General features: G+C 40.4%; 2 protein-coding genes across 2 annotated transcripts; both read left to right on the top strand.

The window, feature by feature from the left end:
* Nucleotides 1–12,197: 12,197 nt before the first annotated feature.
* On the top strand, nucleotides 12,198–14,216 carry TAF7 (TATA-box binding protein associated factor 7). Its single transcript, XM_059062859.2, has one exon. It carries the CDS (start codon nucleotides 12,633–12,635, stop codon nucleotides 13,680–13,682), a length of 1,050 nt encoding a protein of 349 aa, XP_058918842.1. The 5' UTR covers nucleotides 12,198–12,632; the 3' UTR covers nucleotides 13,683–14,216.
* Nucleotides 14,217–18,921: 4,705 nt separating this feature from the next.
* LOC131756076 (mitochondrial ornithine transporter 2) lies at nucleotides 18,922–19,860 on the top strand. Its single transcript, XM_059062861.2, has one exon. The coding sequence runs from the start codon at nucleotides 18,922–18,924 to the stop codon at nucleotides 19,825–19,827; it is 906 nt and encodes a 301-aa protein (XP_058918844.1). The 3' UTR covers nucleotides 19,828–19,860.
* Nucleotides 19,861–24,233: the final 4,373 nt, after the last annotated feature.

Below are 24,233 nucleotides of genomic sequence, written 5' to 3'. Positions count from 1 at the left end.
AAAACTATATTGCCTTCCTTCTTTTACTCATTGCAAAATTAGTAAAAGGTTACTAAATAAAGTGTCTTGGGCTTAGTGTGATTTATTTATCTTTACACAGAAGTTAGGGAAGAATGATCTGCATTCCAGAGGCTGACATTTTTAGGAACAAATTGGGCCAAATATTGGCAGCCAACCCATGGACACCATGACTGAGAAGGCTCTGGAAAATGATGAAAGGAAACAATCAAAGGCCAGAATAGTTCTTGGAGAGAGACTCTATGTTCTTACACAACCAAATCTACAGTTTCCCAGCTTCTCAAAGACAAATATAATGGAGCCCAAGAGCAGAAACTTAAAGATGCAGTGAACCTCCTTCAATATTTCAAGGAAAGAACTCTTTAGCCACAAACATAATTTTTCAGAACATACATTAATAGGCACAAAGTTTTGCCCAAAGGAATTTTCTGGGCTAATAAAAAAAAATCAAAATATACATAGGAACTAGCAAGTAAACTTGTAGAGCTCTCCCACACCCCTAAAAACAAAAAATAAGCAGAATTGCTTACAGCAGGATGATATTTATGAAATAAAAGTGTTAAAACTCACACGAATACATTTGAATCCAATGTAATAGTTAAGGCTTCACTGCTGGTACTACAGAAACTATCTAGTTGAAGATGTTTCTGAGTTAACTTGAAGAAATTAAGACTTTGCAATATCTGAAGTCACATATTGACTGTAGGAATAGGGCAAATCTCTCTTGCTGAAGTGTAAGCAACTCCAAGTCCAGGCTTGGACCAGGCTGAAAGCAGGGCTGGAGAAGTACTGCAGGCACCAGGCTATGGCCAGAGTTACTGCTAGGAAGAAGAACATGGAGACCCAGGCGAAAAGGCCATAACCAGGTAAAGCTGTAGTTCTGGCAGTAGGTGCTAGGTGGTTGCTGAGGTCTGTCCACAACTCCTGCAAAGACTAGCTGCAGCATGACGAATGTCGTCATTGAGCATGGTGACCAGCAAGCCCCAGAGAACAATGTCTCTGTCATCTGCAGTGCCCCAGTGGGCATCTTGCTCTTGTGAATCCTCAGGTTGAAGAGTCAGATTAGGACACCTGATAGGACAGTCAGGTGTTGCGCCCCAGTCAGCTTTCACCTTGGCGACCAGGTAGTCGAGCTGCAGTGTGTGATGCCCCATTGAAGAGGCATGTGTCTTCCAGGTGCAACTCCCAGCATAGCACATCTTCTGTGAGTTTTTGCAGTGGTAGTACACCATTACAGGCAGGCTCAGGCTGACACAGAGCACTGGTCGCAGGCCACAGAGTCAGCTCAAAGGTAGGCTGCAGTAAACACCACTGTGCTCTGCACTCATTGACACGTCAGACAACAGCACCCAGGTCGCTGGTCAGGAAAAATACGAGGCACTTAGGGCACCAAGTTTCAGTTGGAAGCACTAAAGTGTGCAATGGAGGCTCTGGGTGAGTGTTCCCAATCTCCTGGACCATACAGTAGACCTGTTGGAAAATTAGAGCATTTTTGTTGATGTGGGTTATATGCAGGCTAATGCTTACACTGGAGGAGAGGGACAGCTTGTCTTTGTTACCTCGTGATCCCGAATCTGCTCCCAGTTTAGAATCCTTTCTGTCAGTAACTTACAAAGAATTACATAGTAATTCTTTGTTGTGAATTGTTTGGCTATGTGTTTATTACTCTCTACAATATCTTTCACTGTTCTCTTCAAGAAATCTCTGAGACCTGTTGTTTTGATTAGAGCAACCACAGTTCTTATCTCTAATAGGACTAAACACTCAGCTGAAAGTCACCTGCACTGCATCATAGTTCTCAACCTGCATTTCAACCAGGATTGTGAAAAGCGCCTTTAACTGTCTCCAGTCTTCTCTTCTAAGCTGTGATATGTCACTCTTCAAAATCAAAGATGGTGCTGTTGTTATTGAATACACTGTGTATGCCCTGTGAGACTGTATGGAAAGTGTAGAACTCTACCTTAAGGGTGTCATCTAGGTCAGCAGGGATCACCTGAAGAATGCAGACAAGGAGGTTCTCTGGCAGGCAGACTCTGCTGTATACTTTGTAGCTCAGTATGGGAGGACTGGCTTTGGCATCCAAGACCTGCATCTTGCCCTGAGTCTCCTCCGCACCACTAAGTGGTGGCAGCTCTGCTACTCTGGTCCAGATTTCTCCAATAAATAACCAGAGTATTTACTTCCCAAGTGTGCTCTTTTACTTTTGGCAGTGAGGGAGATGGTTAACTGAAATTAATTTGATAAACTTGTAGAGAATTACTTGCAGCATCCATATCTACTGCAGTTTAGGAGTAAACTTTGCTCCTATTAAGATGTTTTCCAGAATTTTCAAAACAAAATGGCTGTGCTCAAAGCCATATGTTATTTATATCGAGGATAAATACTTTATATAAAAAACATTTATAGGATTTCCAGTGAACGTTTAAGATTCAAGGTGCCTAGGGACTTCCTTTGGCCTATTGGCTAGATCTATCCTGTCATTTGTTCCTTCCTGCTCTCTTTGCTGGCGGTAAAGAGGCTTCTCAGCACTCACCCATGGTTCTTGTCACCAACATGTAGATCTTTGGCGAGATTCCCCACTTTTAAATCCTTGGCTATCTCTTCCGGAATCTCTCGGCGTAACTGCTGTGCAGTTCACTAGGCTGAACAAAGACATCAGAAAAGGAAAGAGCGCTTCCTGCACTCCCGCGTCTTCCCTGTGGGGAGACTTCTCTCTCTTCAAGATTCTGCTTCGTAGGACCAAATGCACCTCGCTACAGTTGCTCCTCGGATTACCAAGGTGCGCTGGAAAGAAAAGGCAGCAGCTCTCAGACCTTCCTGACCCAGATACTTGGAGCAGATTGCGGGAGAGATGGCGTGCAGAGTCCGCTCCTGGTGTGTTTCTCAAAAGTGTGCATACATCGCTGCGTCAGAACCACCAGTGGGTTCCTTTGTTTCACTCTAAGCCACGGATTGGCCAACAGCGGCACCCAGAGGTCCAGTAGGATAGCTACCACATGTTATTTCTGAAAGTCCTCACAGGAGACTGTATTTGCTTTATTTCCGGGACTTGTTTTTACAATACCAGTTGGTTCAGTATAAAGGCTACAAGTCACTATTTCTTTTTGACAAAATATTAATAAAATGGTCTTTCCACAAAATTTAAATCAAACGTTTTAATTTATTAAAATTCACATCAGCTTAAAATAAAAATTCTTACAATTTCCTTCTTGACATTTCCTTTTGAAGAACACTTGAAGCTTCTTTTTCTTAAACATTTTTTTACTCAAGAAATTACCCACTGTAAAAAGAATTTTACATTAGAAAAGGAAATTCTCACTGTATATTCTATGATATAAAAGAAACTTGCACTATAAAAGGCAGAAAATACTGACAAAAATTTTCATGTATCAGTAATCGCATTATTTAATTACAATTTTACACATAACATAAAATTTACCAACTTAACCATTTTAAGTATACAGTTCAGTAGTATTAAATACATTCATAATATCATGCAACCATCACAATCATCCATCTCCAGAACTCTTTTTATCTTATAAAACTGAAACCTATACCCATTAAATGGTAACTCCTCATTCTCCCTTCTCTCCAGCCCCTGGCAAACACCATTCTACTTGCTCTCTCTATGATTTTGACTACTCTAAATACCTCATATAAGTATTTGGTATTTGTCTTTTGCGTGTGTGTGTGTGACTGGCTTATTTTACACAGCATAATATCCTCAAGGTTCATCCATGTTGCAGCATATGTCAGATTTTCCTTCCTTTTTAAAAGATTATGGAAGTTCCTCAAAAAATTAAAAATAGAACTACCACATGATCCAGCAATTCCACCTCTGGGTATGTTTCCAAAAAAAACGAAAAACACTAATTCAGAAAGATGTGATCACGCCTATGTTCACTGCAGCACCATTTACAATAGCCAAGATATGGAAGCAAGCTAAGTGTCCATCAATAAATGAATGGATAAATAAGATGTGGTTCATATACAAAGCCATAAAAAAGAACAAAATCTTGCCATTTGCAACAACATGGATGGACCTAGACGCTATAATGTTAAGTGAAGTAAGTCAAACAGAAAAAGACAAATACCATATGATTTCACTTATATGTGGAATCTGAAAAAGCAAAACAAACATAACAAAACAGAAACAGATTCACAGATACAAAGAACAAACATGTGGCTGTCAGAAGGAAGAGGGGTGAGGGGATGAGTGAAATAGGTGAGGAATATTAAGGGGTACAAACTTCCAGTAACAAAATAAATGAGTCACAAGGATGAAATGTACAGCATGGGGAATACAATATAGTCAATAAAATTGTAGTAACTTTGTATGGTGACAGATGGCAACTAGACTTACCGTGGGGGTGATTATTTTGCAATGTACAGAAATAGCGAATGACTGTGCTGTGCACCTGGAACTAACGTAGTGTTGTAAGTCAATTATACTTCAATTAAAAAAAAGAATTTCCTTCCTTTTCAAAGCTGAATAATATTCCATTGTATGTACACATACCATATTTTGCTTATGCATTCATTGGTTGATGGACAGCTGGGGTGCATCTAACTTTTAGCTATTGTGAATAATGCTGGTATGAACAAGGGTGTATAAACATCTCTTAGAGACGCTGCTTTCAATTCTTTATGGTATATACACAGAATTGGAATTGATGGATCATATAGTAATTCAATTTTTAATTTTTTGAGGAACCACTGACTGTTTTCCACAGTGGCTGTACCATTTTATATTCCCACCAACAGTGCACAAGGATTTCACTATTCCACATCTTTGCCAATATTTATTATTTCCTGTTTTTTAATAGCAGTCATCCTAATGGGCGTGAGGTGGTATCTCACTGTTGTTTTTATTTGCATTTCCCTAATGATTAGTAATGTTGAGCATCTTCTCATGTGCTTATTGGGCATTTGTATCTTTTTTGGAATTACATATATACTACTATAATCCTCCCAATAATCAGCTCTTTAATGGATACCACTGGTTACCTCTATAGAATGAATATTTGTGTCTGCCCCACCCCAAATTTCATATGTTGAAACCTAATCAATGTGATGCTATTTAGAGGCAGGGCTTTGGGGAGGTGATTAGGTCATGAGGTTGGAGTGCTCATGAATGGCATTAGTGCCCCTGTAAAATAGGCTGCAGAGAACTCCTCCACCCCTTCCACCATGTGAGGTTACAGCAAAAAAGACTGCCACCTATGAACCAGGAAGCCTGCCCTCACCAGACACCAAAGCTGCCAGTGCTTTCATCTTAGACTTCTCAGCTTCCAGATCTGAGAAATAAATTTCAGGTGCTTAGAAGGCACTCAGCTTATGATATTTTGACACAACAGCCCAAATAAATTATGACAGTTGCCCATGCTCTTTCCTCTCTTCTAACACTTCATTTTTAGTTTAGAGGTCCACCTCTGTGCACCTAAGGGGCAGCTGAACCTATTCATAGCTGTAGTACATTCTGATAGGTCTAAACCAATATTGGTGATCTCATTCCTCTTGCCAGTTTAGTTAGAAATGTGGCTTAAAACAATTAATAATTAAAAAATAAGCTTAGGGCAAGGTTTCTCAACCCTGGTACTATTTTGAGTCAGATAACTTTGTTCGGGGGAGATGTTCTGTGCATTATAGGATATTTAGCAGCACGTATGAGAGGCCAGGAGATCCCACAGGTGCAACAATCAAAATGTCTCCAGACATCACCAAATGTCTCCTCCCCACCATTCTGAAAATCACAGGCTTAGGATATTCCGCTGGTGACTATTACTGAGCCAGGGATAGGTATATAGTCTAAGTTGGTCCAGTCAAATTGAAAGACAGATTTTGGTTGGGAAGAGCCACTCTCTGAACTTACCATGGACAAGGAAGGAAGTTCCTCAGTTACTGCTGGCAGGTTTCTTATGACCACAGACTTTGGAAATTTACAAGGAGGTGAGGGTAAAGCTGAAAGAATAATAAAGTATAAATAAATGTTCATTATCCAAAATTAGCAAGAGTTAAATGATTTGTGCCAAACCATAATTCTATCCTGCCTAGAGGCAGCCATACTTCTAAAACTGTACTGTCCGATAGAGTAGTCACCTGCCACATGTGGCCACTGGGCACTTGAAATGTGGCTAGTCCCAACTGAGATGTGCTATAAGTGTAAAATAAACACTTGATTTTGAAGATTCAGTACAAAATAAGACTGTAAAATATTGTTAATACTTTATACATTGATTATACGTTGAGCAGTATTTTGGTAATTAGGTTAAATAAAATGTCACTGAAATTAATTTCACATGTTTCCTTTTGGCATTTTAATGTGGCTACTAGATAATTTAACATACATATGTGACTTTCACCTGTGGCTCACATTATATTTCTATTGGACAGAGCTGCTCTAGACTACCTGGTTTTTGAGATAACACATTTTCTTATTGTTTAAACCAGTGTAAATTAGGTTGGTCTTTTTTTCTATCGAAAGCATCCTATTTGATACAAGAGACTGCTACAATTTAGTTAACCTGCTTTTTACTGATTATATACTGCTGGAACAGTATATAAGTGTATTTTGGGGGGTATTTGCTATTTCCTCACTCCTATAATTTTCAATCTCCAAAATATAAACAAGGCTTCTCCCATCACTCACATTTTTTTTAACTTCCACAGTATAAGGAACTTGAAAGTTTATTAAAAGGAATTTTCAATCATACAGCATTAGCCCGATTGTGATACTCCTTTATCATAGGTAGGAAGCCCTTTGAGGCTTATTACCATACTAGGGAATTTAAAGCTCCCCCCAAATCTTTGGTTCACCAGTATCACAGATATTCTATGGAACAACCACAGGAGTGTAATTCTTTTATCAACTCAGAGTGTTTCTATATGTCAAGTGGATTTGATTTAAAAATAACAACATCTGATAAAATTCAACACCCATTTATGATAAAAACCCTCCAGAAAGTAGGTATAGAGGAAACTTACCTCAACATAATAAAGGCCATATACGATAAACCCACAGCCAAAATCGTTCTCAATAGTGAAAAACTGAAACCATTACCACTAAGATCAGGAACAAGACAAGGTTGTCCAAGCTCACCACTATTATTCAACATAGTTTTAGCCACAGCAATCAGAGAAAAAAAAAGAAATAAAAGGAATCCAAATCGGAATAGAAGAAGTAAAGCTGTCACTGTTTGCAGATGACATGATACTATGCACAGAGAATATTAAAGATGCTACTAGAAAACTACTAGAGCTAATCAATGAACTTGGTAAATTAGCAGGATACAAAATTAATGCACAGAAATCTCTTGCATTCCTATACACTAATGATGAAAAATCTGAAAGAGAAATTAAGGAAACACTCCCATTTACCATTGCAACAAAAAGAATAAAACACCTAGGAATAAACCTACCTAAGGGGACAAAAGACCTATATGCAGAAAACTATAAGACACTGATGAAAGAAATTAAAGATGATACAAACAGATGGAGAGAGATACCATGTTCTTGGATTGGAAGAATCAACATTGTGAAAATGACTATACTACCCAAAGCAATCTACAGATTCAGTGCAATCCCTATCAAACTACCAATGGCAGTTTTCACAGAACTAGAACAAAAAAATTCACAATTTGTATGGAAACACAAAAGACCCCGAATAACCAAAGCAATCTTGAGAAAGAAAAACGGAGCTGGAGGAATCAGGCTCCCAGACTTCAGACTATACTACAAAGCTACAGTAATCAAGACAGCATGGTACTGGCACAAAAACAGAAATATAGATCAATGGAACAGGATAGAAAGCTCAAAGATAAACCCATGCACATATGGTCACCTTATTTTTGATAAAGGAGGCAAGAATATACAATGGAGAAAAGACAGCCTTTTCAATAAGTGGTGCTGGGAAAACTGGACAGCTACATGTAAAATAATGAAATTAGAACACTCCCTAACACCATACACAAAAATAAACTCAAAATGGATTAAAGACCTAAATGTAAGGCCAGACACTATAAAACTCTAGAGAAAAACATAGGCAGAAAACTCTATGACATAAATCACAGCAAGATCCTTTTTGACCCACCTCCTAGAGAAATGGAAATAAAAACAAAAATAAACAAATGGGACCTAATGAAACTTAAAAGCTTTTGCACAGCAAAGGAAACCATAAACAAGATGAAAAGACAATCCTCAGAATGGCACAAAATATTTGCAAATGAAGCAACTGACAAAGGAATCATCTCCAAAATTTACAAGCAGCTCATGCAGCTCAATGTCAAAAAACCAAACAACCCAATCCAAAAATGGGCAGAAGACCTAAATAGACATTTCTCCAAAGAAGATATACAGATTGCTAACAAACACATGAAAAGATGTCCAACAGCACTAATCATTAGAGAAATGCAAATCAAAACTATAGTGAGGGGCTTCCCTGGTGGCACAGTGGTTGAGAATCTGCCTGCCGATGCAGGGGACATGGGTTCAGGCCCCGGTCAGGGAAGATCCCACATGCCGCGGAGTGGCTAGGCCCGTGAGCCATGGCCACTGAGTCTGTGCGTCCGGAGCCTGTGCTCCGCAACGGGAGAGGCCACAACAGTGAGAGGCCTGCCTGCCACAAAACAAACAAACAAACAAAAACTACAGTAAGGTATCACCTCACACCAGTCAAAATGGCCATCACCAAAAAATCTACAAACAATAAATGCTGGAGAGGGTGTGGAGAAAAGGAAACCCTCTTGCACTGTTGGTGGGAATGTAAATTGATACAGCCACTATGGAGAACAGTGTGGAGGTTCCTTAAAAAGTTAAAAATAGAAATACCATACACCCAGCAACCCTACTACTGGGCATATACCCTGAGAAAACGATAATTCAAAGAGTCATGTACCACAATGTTCATTACAGCTCTATTTATAATAGCCAGGACATGGAAGCAACCTAAGTGTCCATCGACAACGGATAAAGGTGTGGCACATATATACAATGGAATATTACTCAGCCATAAAAAGAAACGAAATTGAGTTATTTGTAGTGAGTTGGATGGACCTAGAGACTGTCATACATAGTGAAGTCAGTCAGAAAGAGAAAAATAAACACTGTATGCTAACATATATATATGGAATCTAAAAAAAAAAGGTTCTGAAGAACCTAGGGGCAGGACAGGAATAAAGACGCAGACATAGAGAATGGACTTGAGGACACAGGGAGGGGCAAGGGTAAGCTGGGACGAAGTGAGAGAGTGGCATGGACATATATACACTACCAAATGTAAAATAGATAGTGGGAAGCAGCCACATAGCACAGGGAGATCAGCTCAGTGTTTTGTGACCACCTAGAGGGGTGGGATAGGGAGGGTGGGAGGGAGACGCAAGAGGGAGGAGATATGGGGATATATGTATACGTATAGCTGATTCACTTTGTTATAAAGCAGAAACTAACACACCATTGTAAAGCAATTATACTCCAATAAAGGTGTTAAAAAAATTAAACAAAATTAAAAATTCAGTTCCCCAGTCAAAACAACAACAACAACAATAACAACTGGATTTATCAATAGACATTAAGGTAATGGTGATGTGGCAGTGCCCTTAGCTTTAGGATCAATGTAACTACCACTCAAAAAATAGCATTCAGAAAATGTATTAAATTCCAAAACAGAAAATATGTTTCAGGATTGAAGGAGGTAGATACTTTAGGGGAAACCTCAGTTGATCCTTTTAATTATCTCTGACAACCTTCCATTTCAAGGTTTAATAACTAAAATACACCATAATTTTGGCAAATCTGAATTGCCCAGAATTTATCTCAAGTTATTTTCTGTGACAAATATATTTGAGCATCATAAAACTCATAGGCAATTAAAATGCAAAGCAATATTTGGATTATTTTCATGTATAAGCATGGCCTCACATTTTATAGGGTTAAATAAAGCATTATGCAAAGGCTAGCATGCTAAACTCATATCTATGAAGTAAGTAACATCAGGTACAATTACGGGACAAGCACATTGGAAACATTTCTTCAAAAAGAGGAAATAGATTATCCTGGAAATTATATATACATCAGCTAATGTTCTTCAACACATTACAGAACAAAGAACTAAAGTACAGTTATGCAGAAGAGCATAATTTTCCTTCAAACTTAACATAAAAAACCAAACTGGTGCCAAACCATTTAAATTCCACCCCATGATACACAGTAGCACAGTCTACGAAACCAAAGGGGTCACATTCACACACGTTATTTGCAAACTTCTGGCCTCATAACAATTGGCACGGTCCGTGACTGGAGAGGAAATGTATATATAAAGTGGCTCTATCTCATTTTAAGGCGACAGAGAATGTATTTTCTCTGACAAATTATTATAGGATTTAGATTGTATTTATGTTCTTTCTGGATGGATCAATTGTTTCATTCAATCAGCAAATATTTTTTATCTCCCATGTTTTGATACTAGGCACTGGGACCGGATGAACATATTAGACTCTTGATTATCATGGAGCTTCCAATCTTAGGTGAGGGAGACAATAAGTACATAAAGAAATAAAGTGAATTTTCTAAATGTTAATCACATTTTAAGTGAATTCTCTAAAACATAGATGCAGGTGTTGATATTTTAGAGAATAGAAATTGAAATTTTAATGACCTTGATAGTCTACCAAATTGATCCTATTAATAAATAAAAGGAAATGAATAGGAATAAGTGGAAACTGTTACACAGTTAGACTGAAGTACTATAAATACATGTTGAAGAATACTTGACCACCTAAAGAAGAGGCAAGCAGAAAAGTTATCCAAACAGTAGAGGTGGATTTTTTAAAATTCCAAACTAATTTAAAAATTACTGGCAAATGAGTAGAAGGAAGTAATACTTCAGTAATATTCCACTTTAATCAGACTATTCGTCTTTCAGGCAACTGTCCTCAATGAACATGGGCCTCCAGGAGAACACTACCTTCTCTGTTTACATTTATATCTACGTCAAACACATTAAAAAGAGGAATCTCTACTCAGCCACAAAAAGCAACGAAATTGGGTCATCTGTAGAGACGTGGATGGATATAGACTCAGAGTGAAGTCAGAACGAGAAAAACAAATATCGTATATTAACGCATATATGTGGAACCTAGAAAAATGGTATAGATGAACTGGTTTGCAGGGCAGAAATTGAGACACAGATGCAGAGAACAAACGTATGGACACAAAGGGGAGGAAGTGGAGGGGGTTGGGGGGGAGGGCGGGGATGTACTGGGAGATTGGGATTGACGTGTATACACTAATATGTATAAAATGGATGACTAATAAGAACCTGCTGTATAAAAATAATAATAAAATAAAAAAAAAAATGAGGAATCACCCTTGTTCCCTCAGGGGGTCTTCAAAACCGAAACAGACCGAGTCATGGGCCCGCTACAGGTATCTTCATAATCAACAAACACAGGCTTAGAATTATAGTGGGCTGCACGTCCTCACTCCAATGACTTGGGTACTTTAAAATCCACGGTATGGTTAGTTATGAATTCTTTTATCGGCTCCAGATTGAATATAGCCTGTGGAGATGCAAACACCATTTCCGCACGGACGCCCTATCTCCGGCAATCACCCGGAAGTCTAGGAGGTACCCGGCCCCACAGCGATCCGGTAAAAGCCCTGGCTTAGCGGAGGCGGTAGCGGAGGCTAAGCCAGGAGGGAATCTATGTCCTTCTTAAATCCGTTTTCTCCAAATACTTTTAAACCAACAGCTCTTTACGAGACATAGTCATCCCGTTAAGGCCAAGTTCTCGCGAGACGACAAGACACCGGATCGCGTAATCGCGCGTTGCGCCTGCGCGCGCTGGGGCAGCCCGCACTTCCGTCCGAGGCGTGTTGCGACTCACAGCCGCTTCCCGTCCCGTGTGGTGACGTAGCTGTTTTTTCTCGGCTAGGCCTGCAGTAACGGACGGAGGCGCGCTGAGCTGCGGAGTTGGGGAATATGGCGTTCGGAGCTGCGGTTCTTGGCGAGATTTCGCGTTGCCCGTCCTGAGCCATTTCACCGATAATCAGCCGATCGCTTTGCCAAGTGCCTGGAAGAACAAAGGAATTCGGAAGGAGACGCTCGGCTCCCGGCCACCTTGCTCTGAGTGGCTTTCTTTTCCGCTCGCGCCCGTCCGGAGAAACTGGACTTATAATCGTCACTGGATTGTAAGTACCCGAGGCGAAGAGTGCTCACTACGCCCCGATTTTTGCGTATCTTTGTTCCGGGAGAGTTTGTGGATTGGGAGTATCTGCTGAGCCTTACTTTCTGTGCCGAAAATCATTCCGTAGGAGCCGCCATTTGCTTTCCCTGCGTTGTCCTGCAGCGGCATCTAGAGGTTGGAACTTGGCATTGCAGCTAATAGATTTAAATGGACCTGAGTAAGGCAATGTGTCAGTAACGACTGGTGTTGTCACAGCATATTTAGAAAGACTTGGGGCTTAATTCAGAATAGACGCTTAGTTGCTGTTCTACCTAGAACTTTTGTAATTAAAGACTTCAATTTATAAAGAACTGGTCTTTCTGTTGAAATAGCTGAAATATTTTAGTGCAACAAGTGGTTATTAGAGAAAAAGTGAGTCACAAATTAATAAAGATGAGTAAGAGCAAAGATGATGCTCCTCACGAACTAGAGAGCCAGTTTATCTTACGCCTACCTCCGGAGTATGCCTCTACTGTGAGGCGGGCGGTACAGTCTGGTCATGTCAACCTGAAGGACAGACTCACAATTGAGTTACACCCTGATGGGCGTCATGGAATTGTCAGAGTGGACCGGGTACCACTGGCGTCAAAATTGGTAGATCTGCCATGTGTTATGGAAAGTTTGAAAACCATTGATAAAAAAACCTTTTACAAGACAGCTGATATCTGTCAGATGCTTGTCTCTACAGTTGATGGTGATCTCTATCCTCCTGTTGAGGAACCAGTTGCTGCTGTTGATCCCAAAGCAAGCAAGAAAAAGGATAAGGACAAAGAGAAAAAGTTTATATGGAACCATGGAATTACTCTGCCTCTAAAAAATGTCAGAAAGAGAAGGTTCCGTAAGACAGCAAAGAAGAAGTATATTGAGTCTCCAGATGTGGAAAAAGAAGTAAAGCGGTTGCTGAGCACAGATGCTGAAGCTGTCAGTACCCGTTGGGAAATAATTGCTGAAGATGAAACAAAAGAAGCAGAAAATCAAGGCCTTGATATCTCTTCCCCAGGAATGTCTGGCCACAGGCAGGGCCATGACTCATTAGAACATGATGAGCTTCGAGAGATATTCAATGACCTCAGCAGCAGCAGTGAAGATGAAGATGAGACACAGCATCAAGATGAAGAAGATATAAACATCATCGACACTGAGGAGGATCTGGAAAGGCAGCTACAGGACAAGCTAAATGAGTCAGATGAACACCACCAAGAAAACGAGGGAACTAATCAGCTGGTTATGGGAATTCAGAAACAGATTGATAACATGAAAGGCAAGCTCCAAGAGACCCAGGACAGGGCAAAGCGACAGGAGGATCTCATCATGAAAGTGGAAAACCTGGCTCTCAAGAACAGATTTCAGGCTGTGCTGGATGAACTGAAACAAAAGGAAGACCGAGAAAAGGAGCAGCTCAGCTCTTTGCAAGAAGAGCTAGAATCACTCCTAGAGAAGTGAGGAGAGTTTTGATACTTAATTTCATTCCTGACAGTGGTCAGCCTTGAAAGAAAAACTTTGTTTTCATCACCTGGACTAGATAGTAAAACTGCAGTAGTTCCCAATTTCCTCCACTGCCTTCTATTGGATTGTCTTGTAGACAAATATACCTGTGAATTTCTATCTCATTTGTCTTTTGGAACCACTTTGGTGGGTGTTTGTCCTCTAGTAAGTAGGAATGTATAGACAGATAAATGTAGGGAAGTTGTAGGATTAGTGGAGTGAACAGTTCAGTTTAGTAATTAATCACAGCTTCACTGCAGGACTTTGCTGCTGTTTATCTGTTTACCAGAAGCTGCCATTGCTACTCTGTGATGCCATCTGAGATAAATTAGTAGAGTCTAGTCTGGTGGCAGTGAAGTTTGTTTACATATGTTTTCCCATGCTGTAGCTATTTTCCCAGTTATTCAAAGCAGTTTTCCACATTTTGCATTGCAAATTATTTCATAAAGTTGTTGTAACAATAAATAAAAGCAAGTAATTTTCACCTTATAATGTGTCTTGCTCTTTTAGGGGTAGTGGGTATCAGATCCTCTTCTGAAGTGGTTTCTTTATGGGGTTTAATGGACTGACCAATTGGATTCTGTTTTGTAGGAAAAGAAGCACTTATGTTAGAATTTAAGAAAAAGAAGAACAGCAGAAGCAAAGAAATGGGGAAATGTCATCTTTGTATTGTTTCCAATCCACCTGCTCCATTTGGAGGTTAGGAGATAAAGAACGTTCCTAAACTATCCTAAATTCTTTTTTTTTCAGCCTGATCTCACCACATTATCTCACTATTTTCAATCCTGATCTTATTTACAGTTTTTTCAAGGAGTTTAATTACTACTCTTTCTCTATAATAGTCTATTGGGATAAATACTGTTATGCATCTATCATACCAAAGTCTGTTACCTGTTGCTCATGTCCTCACTAGGCTGTAAATTCACTGAGATTAGGTACTTTGCCTTGTTAGGCACTGTAAACTTACTAAAGAAGAGTAAAGAGATTAAAATCACAAGGTCAGGAGATGTGGTGCCTGGGTTTGTATCCTAGTTCAGTGACCTAGTTGAGATTGATCTTGGGCAAGTAAATTAATCTGTTGGTTTCAGTTTCCTCATCTCTAAAATGGAGGTGATAATATTACCTACCTCAGGGCCCTTGAGTTGTTGGCTATTGAGTTGATACTTATAAGGACTTAGAACAATTCCTAGAATAAAAGCAAACTATTATTGCCTATTTACTAGGGTCTGAACATACAGGGATTAAAAATTTGAATTAAAGACTGATTGAAATGATAGAGAAGTGTATAAAGAAACAGCTGCTTTAAATGGGGTTGACTGATTTCAAATTAAAGAATCATTCTAAAAGTTTATAAATTACAGCAGAAACAAAGTTTGCTTCAAATACATCCACAGCATAAGCAAACTGAGTCAGTTTACTACTATAGGTTTGTTTTTTATTTGATTCATTTATGGCTTGGTTTTGCATAAATATTAAAACCTCCATAATGAAGAGTAATTCTCTGTTAGGTAAACTTCAAAAGAGAAAAACTTAACTGAAGAAGATTGGCATCCATTTCCCTTCGTGTAAATCCAGTTACCAAAAAAGACTCACTTTTCTCACAGCTCCCTTGCCTGATGAGTGTGATGTATAGTTGGGCTGCGGTTTTCAATATTTCTGAGTTCATGAATGGAAGTTGAATTTTTTAAATTAGTGTTTTAAAATATTATAAGAAAAAACTCACTGAAAATTTTAAGCAATGCAGAAATTTTACAAATTCTTAATTTTATTCCCTCCCCTATTGCCGGTCACTTAGGTTGTTCCATTTTAAATTTGCTATTACACAGAATGCTGCAGTAAGCATGTCAGTGTGGCCGCTGTTTTGCATTTTTTCTATAGGTAAATGGGATCTTTATGTTCACATGTAAATGTCATAAAGCCTGACATTTTGAATTTGTAGATCAAATGTTTGAGACAAAAAATTTGGACAAATTGTGACCAATCATGTCTCTGAAGGACTGTCTTGAACTCTGCTTAAACGTTTATCACCTGGTAAGAATTGTGTGAAAACACAGACTAGGAAGACTGCTCACCACACAGCAGGTATATTGGCCTTCTTTCTGTATTTCAAATGCCAAGTTCTTTCACACTACAGAGCTTTACTTATATGACACTTACATTTCCCTTTCCTGTAACAGTCTCCAGATATTCTCATGGCTAGCTTTTTGTTACTCAGCCCTCAGCTCAAACCTTACTTTCTCTGGTAATCCTCTCTGGCTATTCAATCTGATTGCTAGGGAACATGTGATGTGGGTGTGCATCTTGTTAAAGGTGGTGGTCTTCACTGAAAATTTGGAAGTTCCTTTGCCATTATTTTCCATATATGCGAGGGAGTACATGTGCTCGAAGTCCAGCTGTTTAAATATATTTCATGGAACTTGAGATCTGTGTATTATTGCACAACTATGTCTGATAATTCAATGAAATTACAGACCATTTCCCTGTTAATGCCCTCATGATCCCTGGCGCTGATTACTAACTTGGTTTCTCCAAAACATATATGAATTTAATGCAAAAGCAGTTGATGATTTATTGTAGTATCCTGCATTTCTTGTGTTTGTAAAACTCAGTATGTGCTTTTAAAAAATAAACAATGAACCATAGGTAATTAATTGACAGTTTTAAAAAAACAAAACATTTTAAAACCCTCAAATGTGAGGGACTTCCCTGGTGGTGCAGTGGTTAATCCACCTGCCAATCCAGGGGACACAGGTTCGAGCCCTGGTCTGGGAAGATCCACATGCTGTGCAGCAACTAAGCCTGTGTGCCACAACTACTGAGCCTGTTCTCTAGAGCCCGTGAGCCACAACTACTGGCCTGCATGCCACAACTACTGAAGCCCGTGCATCTACAGCCCATGCTCTGCAACAACAGAAGCCAGCACAATGAGAAGCCCGTGCACCACAACGAAGAGTAGCCCCTGCTTGCCGCAACTAGAGAAAGCCCAAGCACAGCAACAAAGACCCAGTGCAGCCCAAAATAAATAAATAAAATTATTTTAAAAAAATCAAATGTGATATGAAATTTAAAAAATTTAAATTTAAATTTTTTTTTTCAAGTTTAAAATGGCACACTGTTCTCATGAATCTCTTTTCTCTGTCAAATAGCCTGCTAATACACCATAGTAACCCCCAAGGGCAAGGAAAATAGGAGACGAGACAACCGTGGATGAGAGATGTCAGTGTTTTCAGAAGGCCAAAGCAGATGAAGAAATGATAAATTAATTCAGAGATCACAGAAAGTTACATGCTAAATGTCTGCAAGGAGGTATACCAAGGAGAAACAAACCCACTTGATATAGACAGGCTCAATTTTTGCAGGCAGTTTCCAAGGAAGAGGGAAGGTGTGAGGCTAGAAACAGGATTCATTAATGTCTGTGTTCAGGGACTTCCCTGGCAGTCCAGTGGTTAGAACTCGGCTTCCACTGCAGGGGGCACAGGTTCCTTCCCTGGTCTGGGAACTAAGATCCTGAATGCCATGTGGCACAGACAAAAATAATAAATAATAAGATAAAATCTGTGCTCAGAGCTGTTGGATGTCCAGGAGCCCTATCTCACTCAAGCCAGATGACTTTTCCTTACCCATCCCACAGACAGAAAGTTTATTTTCTGGGTAAACTGAACCAAAGGTGGCACAGATGGAGGCTGGGGGTCCATAGCATTGAATAAGGGAATTGTGTGAAAGTCTGTTTTCTGACTGCAGGATGTCAACCTTCTTCTCCCACTTGGTGTCATTAAATCAGTACCCAAGGTAAACACCACCCGCACCCCCCATCCCCCTCAAACACACACAGACACACAGTCAAGATTGGAAGATTATTCTCTGAAGAAACCATGTGGTACCAGAGAAAAATCCATATACATTTGGGCACCCTCCAAAGAAAAGGCCAAGTCACTATTTACTACAATGAAGTCTACCTGTTGACAAACAGTATCCATACACAATCTGCTTTTAGGTGCCTCACTTTTAAATATTAACTGATATCCAAAGAATCAGACAAGGAAAGCTTTCTAAATGAAAGAATCATTTTAGCATACTTTCTGCCCCCTCCACCATTTTGTTTTTACCCCCAAAGTAAAATACCACCTAGGGCTTAAAATGTAAATTTCAAGAGAATTGGTTCCAACGCTGGGATTATAAGCATCTGGGAGGATAAGTGTGTCCTGACAGCGGTCCCTCACTGATGCCCCAAACTGCATCTTGCCTACTAGGCCTATAGTCAGTTATATCCAGAACTGCTGCTGCATAAAGCTGCATGGCTCCTCAGCAAGAACCCCGAGACTTAGCACGCACAGAGCTCTGGAGCCACACAGGTCTTTTATATGAAGTTTTTTAGCTGTATGTAAATGTTTTCCAGTGCGATTGTACAAGGCCTTGACTTACCTCTAGAAATGAGGGCCCTGCGTCCCACCAGCTTGCAGGGCTTCAGGCCAGGATCCTCAGCGATGTTACCACGAAATAGGGGATCTGCCCGCCTCAGGCCTCCCCCGGCGTCCCCCCAGCGAGCAAAGAGCTACACCTGGAGAGGCGCGGCAGCCGGCACCTTTGTGGAGCTGCCATTCCTCTTCGGAGACGATTAAGGGTTTTCTGATCCGAAGAAGCCACTGATTGTAAGGTAAAACCCCCCAAGTGTTCGTTCGTTTTCCCTATTTTAAACCTTTGTTTCTGTAGATTGACCCTTTGACCCCAGGTGCGATCAAGCACCTCCCATTTTGTTTTGCCGGGAGGTGGGGGTCTCTGGCCGAACAGGAAGGCAAGTCTTCCTCCGCCGCAGCATCGCCTAGAGTTTCTGGCCGTAATCGCAGGAGTTTATCGGACAGCTTTCTATTTCTGTATTGAGATTCATTAGAAGTGTTTCTCTAGTCTGCCCCAGGGTCCGCGGGTGCTGGGACTGCCGGGCGGCGCGGAGCGAGCGGGCGGGCGGCTGACGGGTTTAGGGCGCAGACGCGGCGGCCGCAGGGCGCCAGGAGAGGCGCGCGCGGGCCCGCGGGCCGGGGGTTATTTCATTGCGTGGGGAGGACGGCTCGCGGCCTAGTCTGGGGTTAAGCGGCTTCTCCCGCCCCGGAGAGAGAGCCAAGAGCAGGTGGCTGGACACAGGACGCCCTCCTAAGCTCCAGAGAGTTCCCTTCCTCGGAGACCAGCAGAAGAGTGGGCGAACATGAAATCCAATCCTGCCATCCAAGCCGCCATCGACCTCACCGCGGGGGCCCTTGGGGGCACAGCATGCGTCCTGACCGGGCAGCCCTTCGACACAATGAAAGTGAAGATGCAGACGTTCCCTGGCCTGTACAAGGGCCTCGCCGACTGTGGCCTGAAGACATACTCCCAGGAGGGCTTGCGGGGCTTCTACAAAGGGACCAGCCCCGCGCTGATGGCCTACGTCGCCGAGAACTCAGTCCTCTTTATGTGCTATGGCTTCTGCCAACAGTTCGTGAGGAAAGTGGTTGGATTGGACAAGCAGACAAAGCTGAATGATCTGCAGACTGCGGCCGCAGGTTCCGTCGCCTCTGCGTTTGCCGCGCTGGCCCTGTGCCCCACTGAGCTCGTGAAGTGCCGGCTGCAGACCATGCACGAACTGGAGATGTCAGGGAGGATAGCAAAAAGCCATAATACAGTTTGGTCCGTCGTGAAGAGCATCCTTAGAAAAGATGGCCCCTTGGGCTTCTACCACGGACTCACGAGCACTCTATTTCAAGTAGTACCAGGCTATTTCTTCTTCTTTGGTGGCTATGAACTGAGCCGATCGTTTTTTGCCTCGGATGGATCAAAAGATGAACTAGGCCCTGTCCCCTTGATGTTAAGCGGTGGAATTGCTGGAATTTGCCTTTGGCTTGTCATATACCCAGTGGATTGTATCAAATCCAGAATTCAGGTTCTTTCCATGTTTGGAAAACAGGCAGGATTTATCAGAACTCTTTTAAGTGTTGTGAAAAACGAAGGAATAGCAGCTTTATATTCTGGTCTGAAAGCTACTTTGATTCGAGCGTTCCCTGCCAATGCGGCACTATTTTTGGCTTATGAATACAGCAGGAAGATGATGATGAGCCAGTTTGAAGCATACTGAAGTGTCTTGGTGAATCTGGATCCAAGTACACGCCTTTGAAGACTATAATTTAACTCAGAGTTTCATGGAGCACTGGACCAGTGTGGTATTATTTTTGACTTCATGGGAACTCTGCTTTTGTCTTCCCTGCTTATATGCTAAATCTTAACCTTTATGGAAGAACCTCTATTTTATATCATATAATTTCTGCCCATAGTTGTATTGAAATAGAAAAGTTGCTGCTCTTGTGTTTGGTGAGATAATACAGGGTGAGTGGGTGGCCGTATGTACCTAATCTGAAAAGCTAAATATAGTTGTATCACCGGGCTTTTGCATAAATCTACACACGTACATGCAGTTTGTTTGCTTATATGTTGTGAGTGAAACACAGTTTGGTTTCCATGTTTAATCTCATGTCACCAGAAAAACCGAGTTAAACATGTTTCAAGATGGTTATAAATGATTACTTAACCCACTCAAGATGTAGGATCTCTTTAAAAGTCTGCTTAACATGTGCACTATATTAGCCAATTAAAGTTTTTAAAAAGTTTTTGGTGCTTGAAAACGAAAATAGCCATCTACATTTTTTTCATCTACAATGATTTATTTTATTGTTTATTGAGGTGACCTTGATTTATGGCATTATATTTCTATATCTGTATACCCTACAATGTGCTCACCACCAAAAATTTATTTTTCATCTATCACCATACAGTTGATCCCCTTTATCCACTTTGTCTCCCTCCTTTACCTGCCCCCTCTGATAACCACTACTTTGTTCTCTGTAATGACATGTTTGTTTTGTTTGGTTTTGGTTTGTTCATTTAATAGGGGTTTTGTTTGTTTATTATAGTTTTTCATGTTCCAGATATGAGTGAAATCCTATAGTATTTATCTTTCTCTGTCTGACTTATTTCACTTAGCATAATGCCCTCAAGGTCCCTCCATGTTGTCGCAAATGGCAAAATTTCATATTTTTTCTCATCTAGATTAAAAATATATTTATTTATTTATTTATTTGGCTGCACCGGGTCTTAGTTGCAGCATGCAGGATCTTTAGTTGCAGTATGCAGAATCTTTTTTTAGTTGTGGCATGCGGGATCTAGTTCCCTGACCAGGGATCCAACCTGGGCTCCCTGCACAGGGACCGTGGAGCCTTAGTCACTGGACCACCAGAGTGATCTCTCTCATCTAGATTTTTAAGAGGAGAATATACCTGCATACTGATGTGTCTTACACAGTCTCGAGTGAAAGTTTCAGAGTAGGCATCCTGGATTTTCCCAAGATGTTCTACCCTTAAAATAGTGCTATTCAGGCTTCCCTGGTGGCGCAGTGGTTGAGAGTCTGCCTGCCGATGTAGGGGACGCTGGTTCGTGTGCCCCGGTCTAGGAAGATCCCACATGCCACGGAGCGGCTGGGCCCCTGAGCCATGGCCGCTGAGCCTGCGCTTCCGGAGCCTGTGCTCCGCAACGGGAGAGGCCACAACAGTGAGAGGCCCGCATACCGCCAAAAAAAAAAAAAAGTGCTATTCATCTTCAAAGTGGGATCATACCACACTCTTAGTTAGGTGTGGCCTAGAGCATTAGGCCTCTGGGAAGTAGCTTGGCCTTTGTACCAAATTTCCTTCCTCTCCTCTCCCAAAGAGCTTCCCCTCTGCTCTACTTTAGACTGAGGAAGGGGTGAGGGATGGGGCTGTGCTTCTGTGCTTGGATGAAGACCCATGTAGTTGACAACAGTTCTTAGCTTCCAGTCTTAGGGTCGTGGCCTGGGTAGGATTCCAGGATGTACTATTGGCCCATTTAGGGGTTGTTGATCCCCTTTGGATCGTTCACTGTCCTCTCTGACTCCACCAGTCAGAAACCCTTCCAGGGAACAGAGAGTGCCAAAGCCATGAGAACTTTTTGTTCCCTGATAGTGATCAGGTGACGTTACCAGTGGATGAAGTCCTCTCCTCTCACATAGAACTAGACAGAACTTAGTGCTTGCAGTCCACAGTGATTAATGTTAGGGCTGACCCATCCTGAAGTTTACATGAGGGCTGATAACTCCTCGTCATTTTTTTACAGTGTTGGAAACTTCCAAATTTTGTACTGGCCATCTGTGAGTTTTATTGATGACTGTATATATGATGTGACTTTACAAAGCAATGAAACATAAGAAAAGCAGCTTTATTAAACTATGCCATATGTATGTATATAGGCACTGACAAAAACCAAAAACAAAAAAACATAGTTCATCTGATCCCTACACACTTGTGCATCTGTTCTTTGACCCTGTAATGTAAGAGGGTCATTCTTAACTAAAGTAAGCCTCATCATTCCATGATGATCCAAGACCAGCAGAGTCTCTCTCAATAAGAAGTGTTCTTAAGCAGCCTGTAAAGCTGAAAACAGACAGGCTCCCAGTGTTAATGATTGTCCATAGCATGTATGTCAATCACTTCTGGTGGTATGTACACCTGGTATGGAATCCCCAGTTTCCTTCAGCTTTTTTCTATCTGTGAAACCTCTAAGGTAAGTCTAGCCATATTGCCAGAGGCAAGAGGGTCAGGGTGATGGATGTTGACAAATGGGGGCTGGGGCAGACATTTGGGGAGGGGATGCTCAGTGTCATGCCTGGTGTGCTCCAGAGTGATGCCTGGTCTTCCATTTGCTTTTCTTTAAAAGAAAACCATTTTCCTACTTTACTTCTAAGTTATTTATACATTTAAGTTATATATTACATACGTAAGTGGTCAGTAGCTACTTAGTGGGGCTTCATTCAAGCAGGTCTGGATTAAAGCAGAAAAGAGAACAGGAATGGCTTCTGCAGGAAGTGGACCTTTCAAAGTCTGAAGGCCCCCTGCTCAGTACCCATGAGCTTGTCTCAATTAGCCCTATTGTCAACGGACCTTTTCACATGTTGTCCATTAAAGGTTTACCTAAATATCTTCAATAGAAATCATTTGAGGCAGCAAGAGTGGGAGTAAGGAATTGAAACCTAAGTCAGAAGAATTGTTTTCCACTCTTTTTGCTTAATTCATGGTTCAATATTTAGATACAATTTGTACCACTTCAGATCTGTACTCAGACAAAAATATAGTAACTTGAAATATTGTGTTTAAATAAATTTGAGTGTTCTATCATTAAATTATTTACCTAAATAAAAATACTGAATTCACACCATTTACAGTATACTGTATTGAGCTCTGGGTATTCAGATATTAATGGTCTGGTTTCTGTTCCCAGGGATCTGATGGTCTAGATGTTTTCAGTCAGAAGAGCAATATTCTAGAACACAATTTAGAACAAAAAAATAGAATCCAAATTATGTGTGTATATTTGTGTGTGTGTGTATGTAAAATCAATGATGTGTGTGTGTAAAATCTTTTCCTTAACTGTGTTTTTGTTTTTATATTGTGGTTTCTTTGTAGTCTTTAAGTTAGTTCCATGGTATTTCTTTCTTTTTTCTTCCCCAGCTTTATTGAGATATAATTGACAAATAACATTGTGCATGTTTAAGGTGTACAATGTTATGATTTTATATATGTGTTTATTATGAAATGATTATTACAATAAGGTTAGTTAATGTCCATCACCTCACAGGTTACTATTTATTTATTTATTTATTTTGAGGTGAGATGGTATTTATTTCTAAGATTTAAGTTGGCCAAATCCATATTTCTGATGCCTAGCTTTATTTTAAACTTTACTTCCACATAGTATAATTTACCCCTCAACTTTTTAAAAATTATTTTTTATTGAAGTATAGTTAATTTACAATGTTGTGTTAGTTTCCAATGTACAGCAAAGTGATTCCGTTATACATATGTGTGTGTGTGTGTGTGTGTGTGTGTGTGTGTATATATGTATATATACATTTTCAGGTTCTTTTCCATTATAGGTTATTACAAGATATTGAGTATAGTTCCCTGTGCTAAACAGTAGGTCCGTGTTGTTTACCAATTTTATATATAGTAGTGTGTATATGTTAATCCCAAACTCCTAATTTATCCCTCCCTCCCCCATTCCCCTTTGGTAGCTATAAGTCTTTAACTCCATTTCTGTTTTGTAAATAAGTTCATTTGTATCATCTTTTTAGATTCCACAAATAAGTGATATCATATATTTGTCTTTTTCTGTCTGACTTCACTTAATATGATAAACTCTAAGTCCATCCATGTTGCTGCAAAAGGCATTATTTCATTCTTTTTTATGGCTGCATAATATTCCATTGTGTGTGTGTGTGTATGTGTGTATATATATATATATATATATACCACATCTTCTTTATCCATTCATCTGTTGATGGACATTTAGGTTGCTTCCATGTCTTGGCTATTATAAATAGTGCTACTATGAACTTGCATGTATCTTTTAAAATTAGAGTTTTCTCCGCTATCCCTCAATTTTTTTTTTTTTTTTTTGGCCATGGTGCAAAACTTGCAG

Source organism: Kogia breviceps, chromosome 4 (assembly GCF_026419965.1).
Source record: "Kogia breviceps isolate mKogBre1 chromosome 4, mKogBre1 haplotype 1, whole genome shotgun sequence".
Taxonomy (NCBI): Eukaryota; Metazoa; Chordata; class Mammalia; order Artiodactyla; family Physeteridae; genus Kogia; species Kogia breviceps.
The sequence above is the reverse complement of the archived record's forward strand: the minus strand, read 5'-3'. Positions and strand labels throughout refer to the sequence as shown.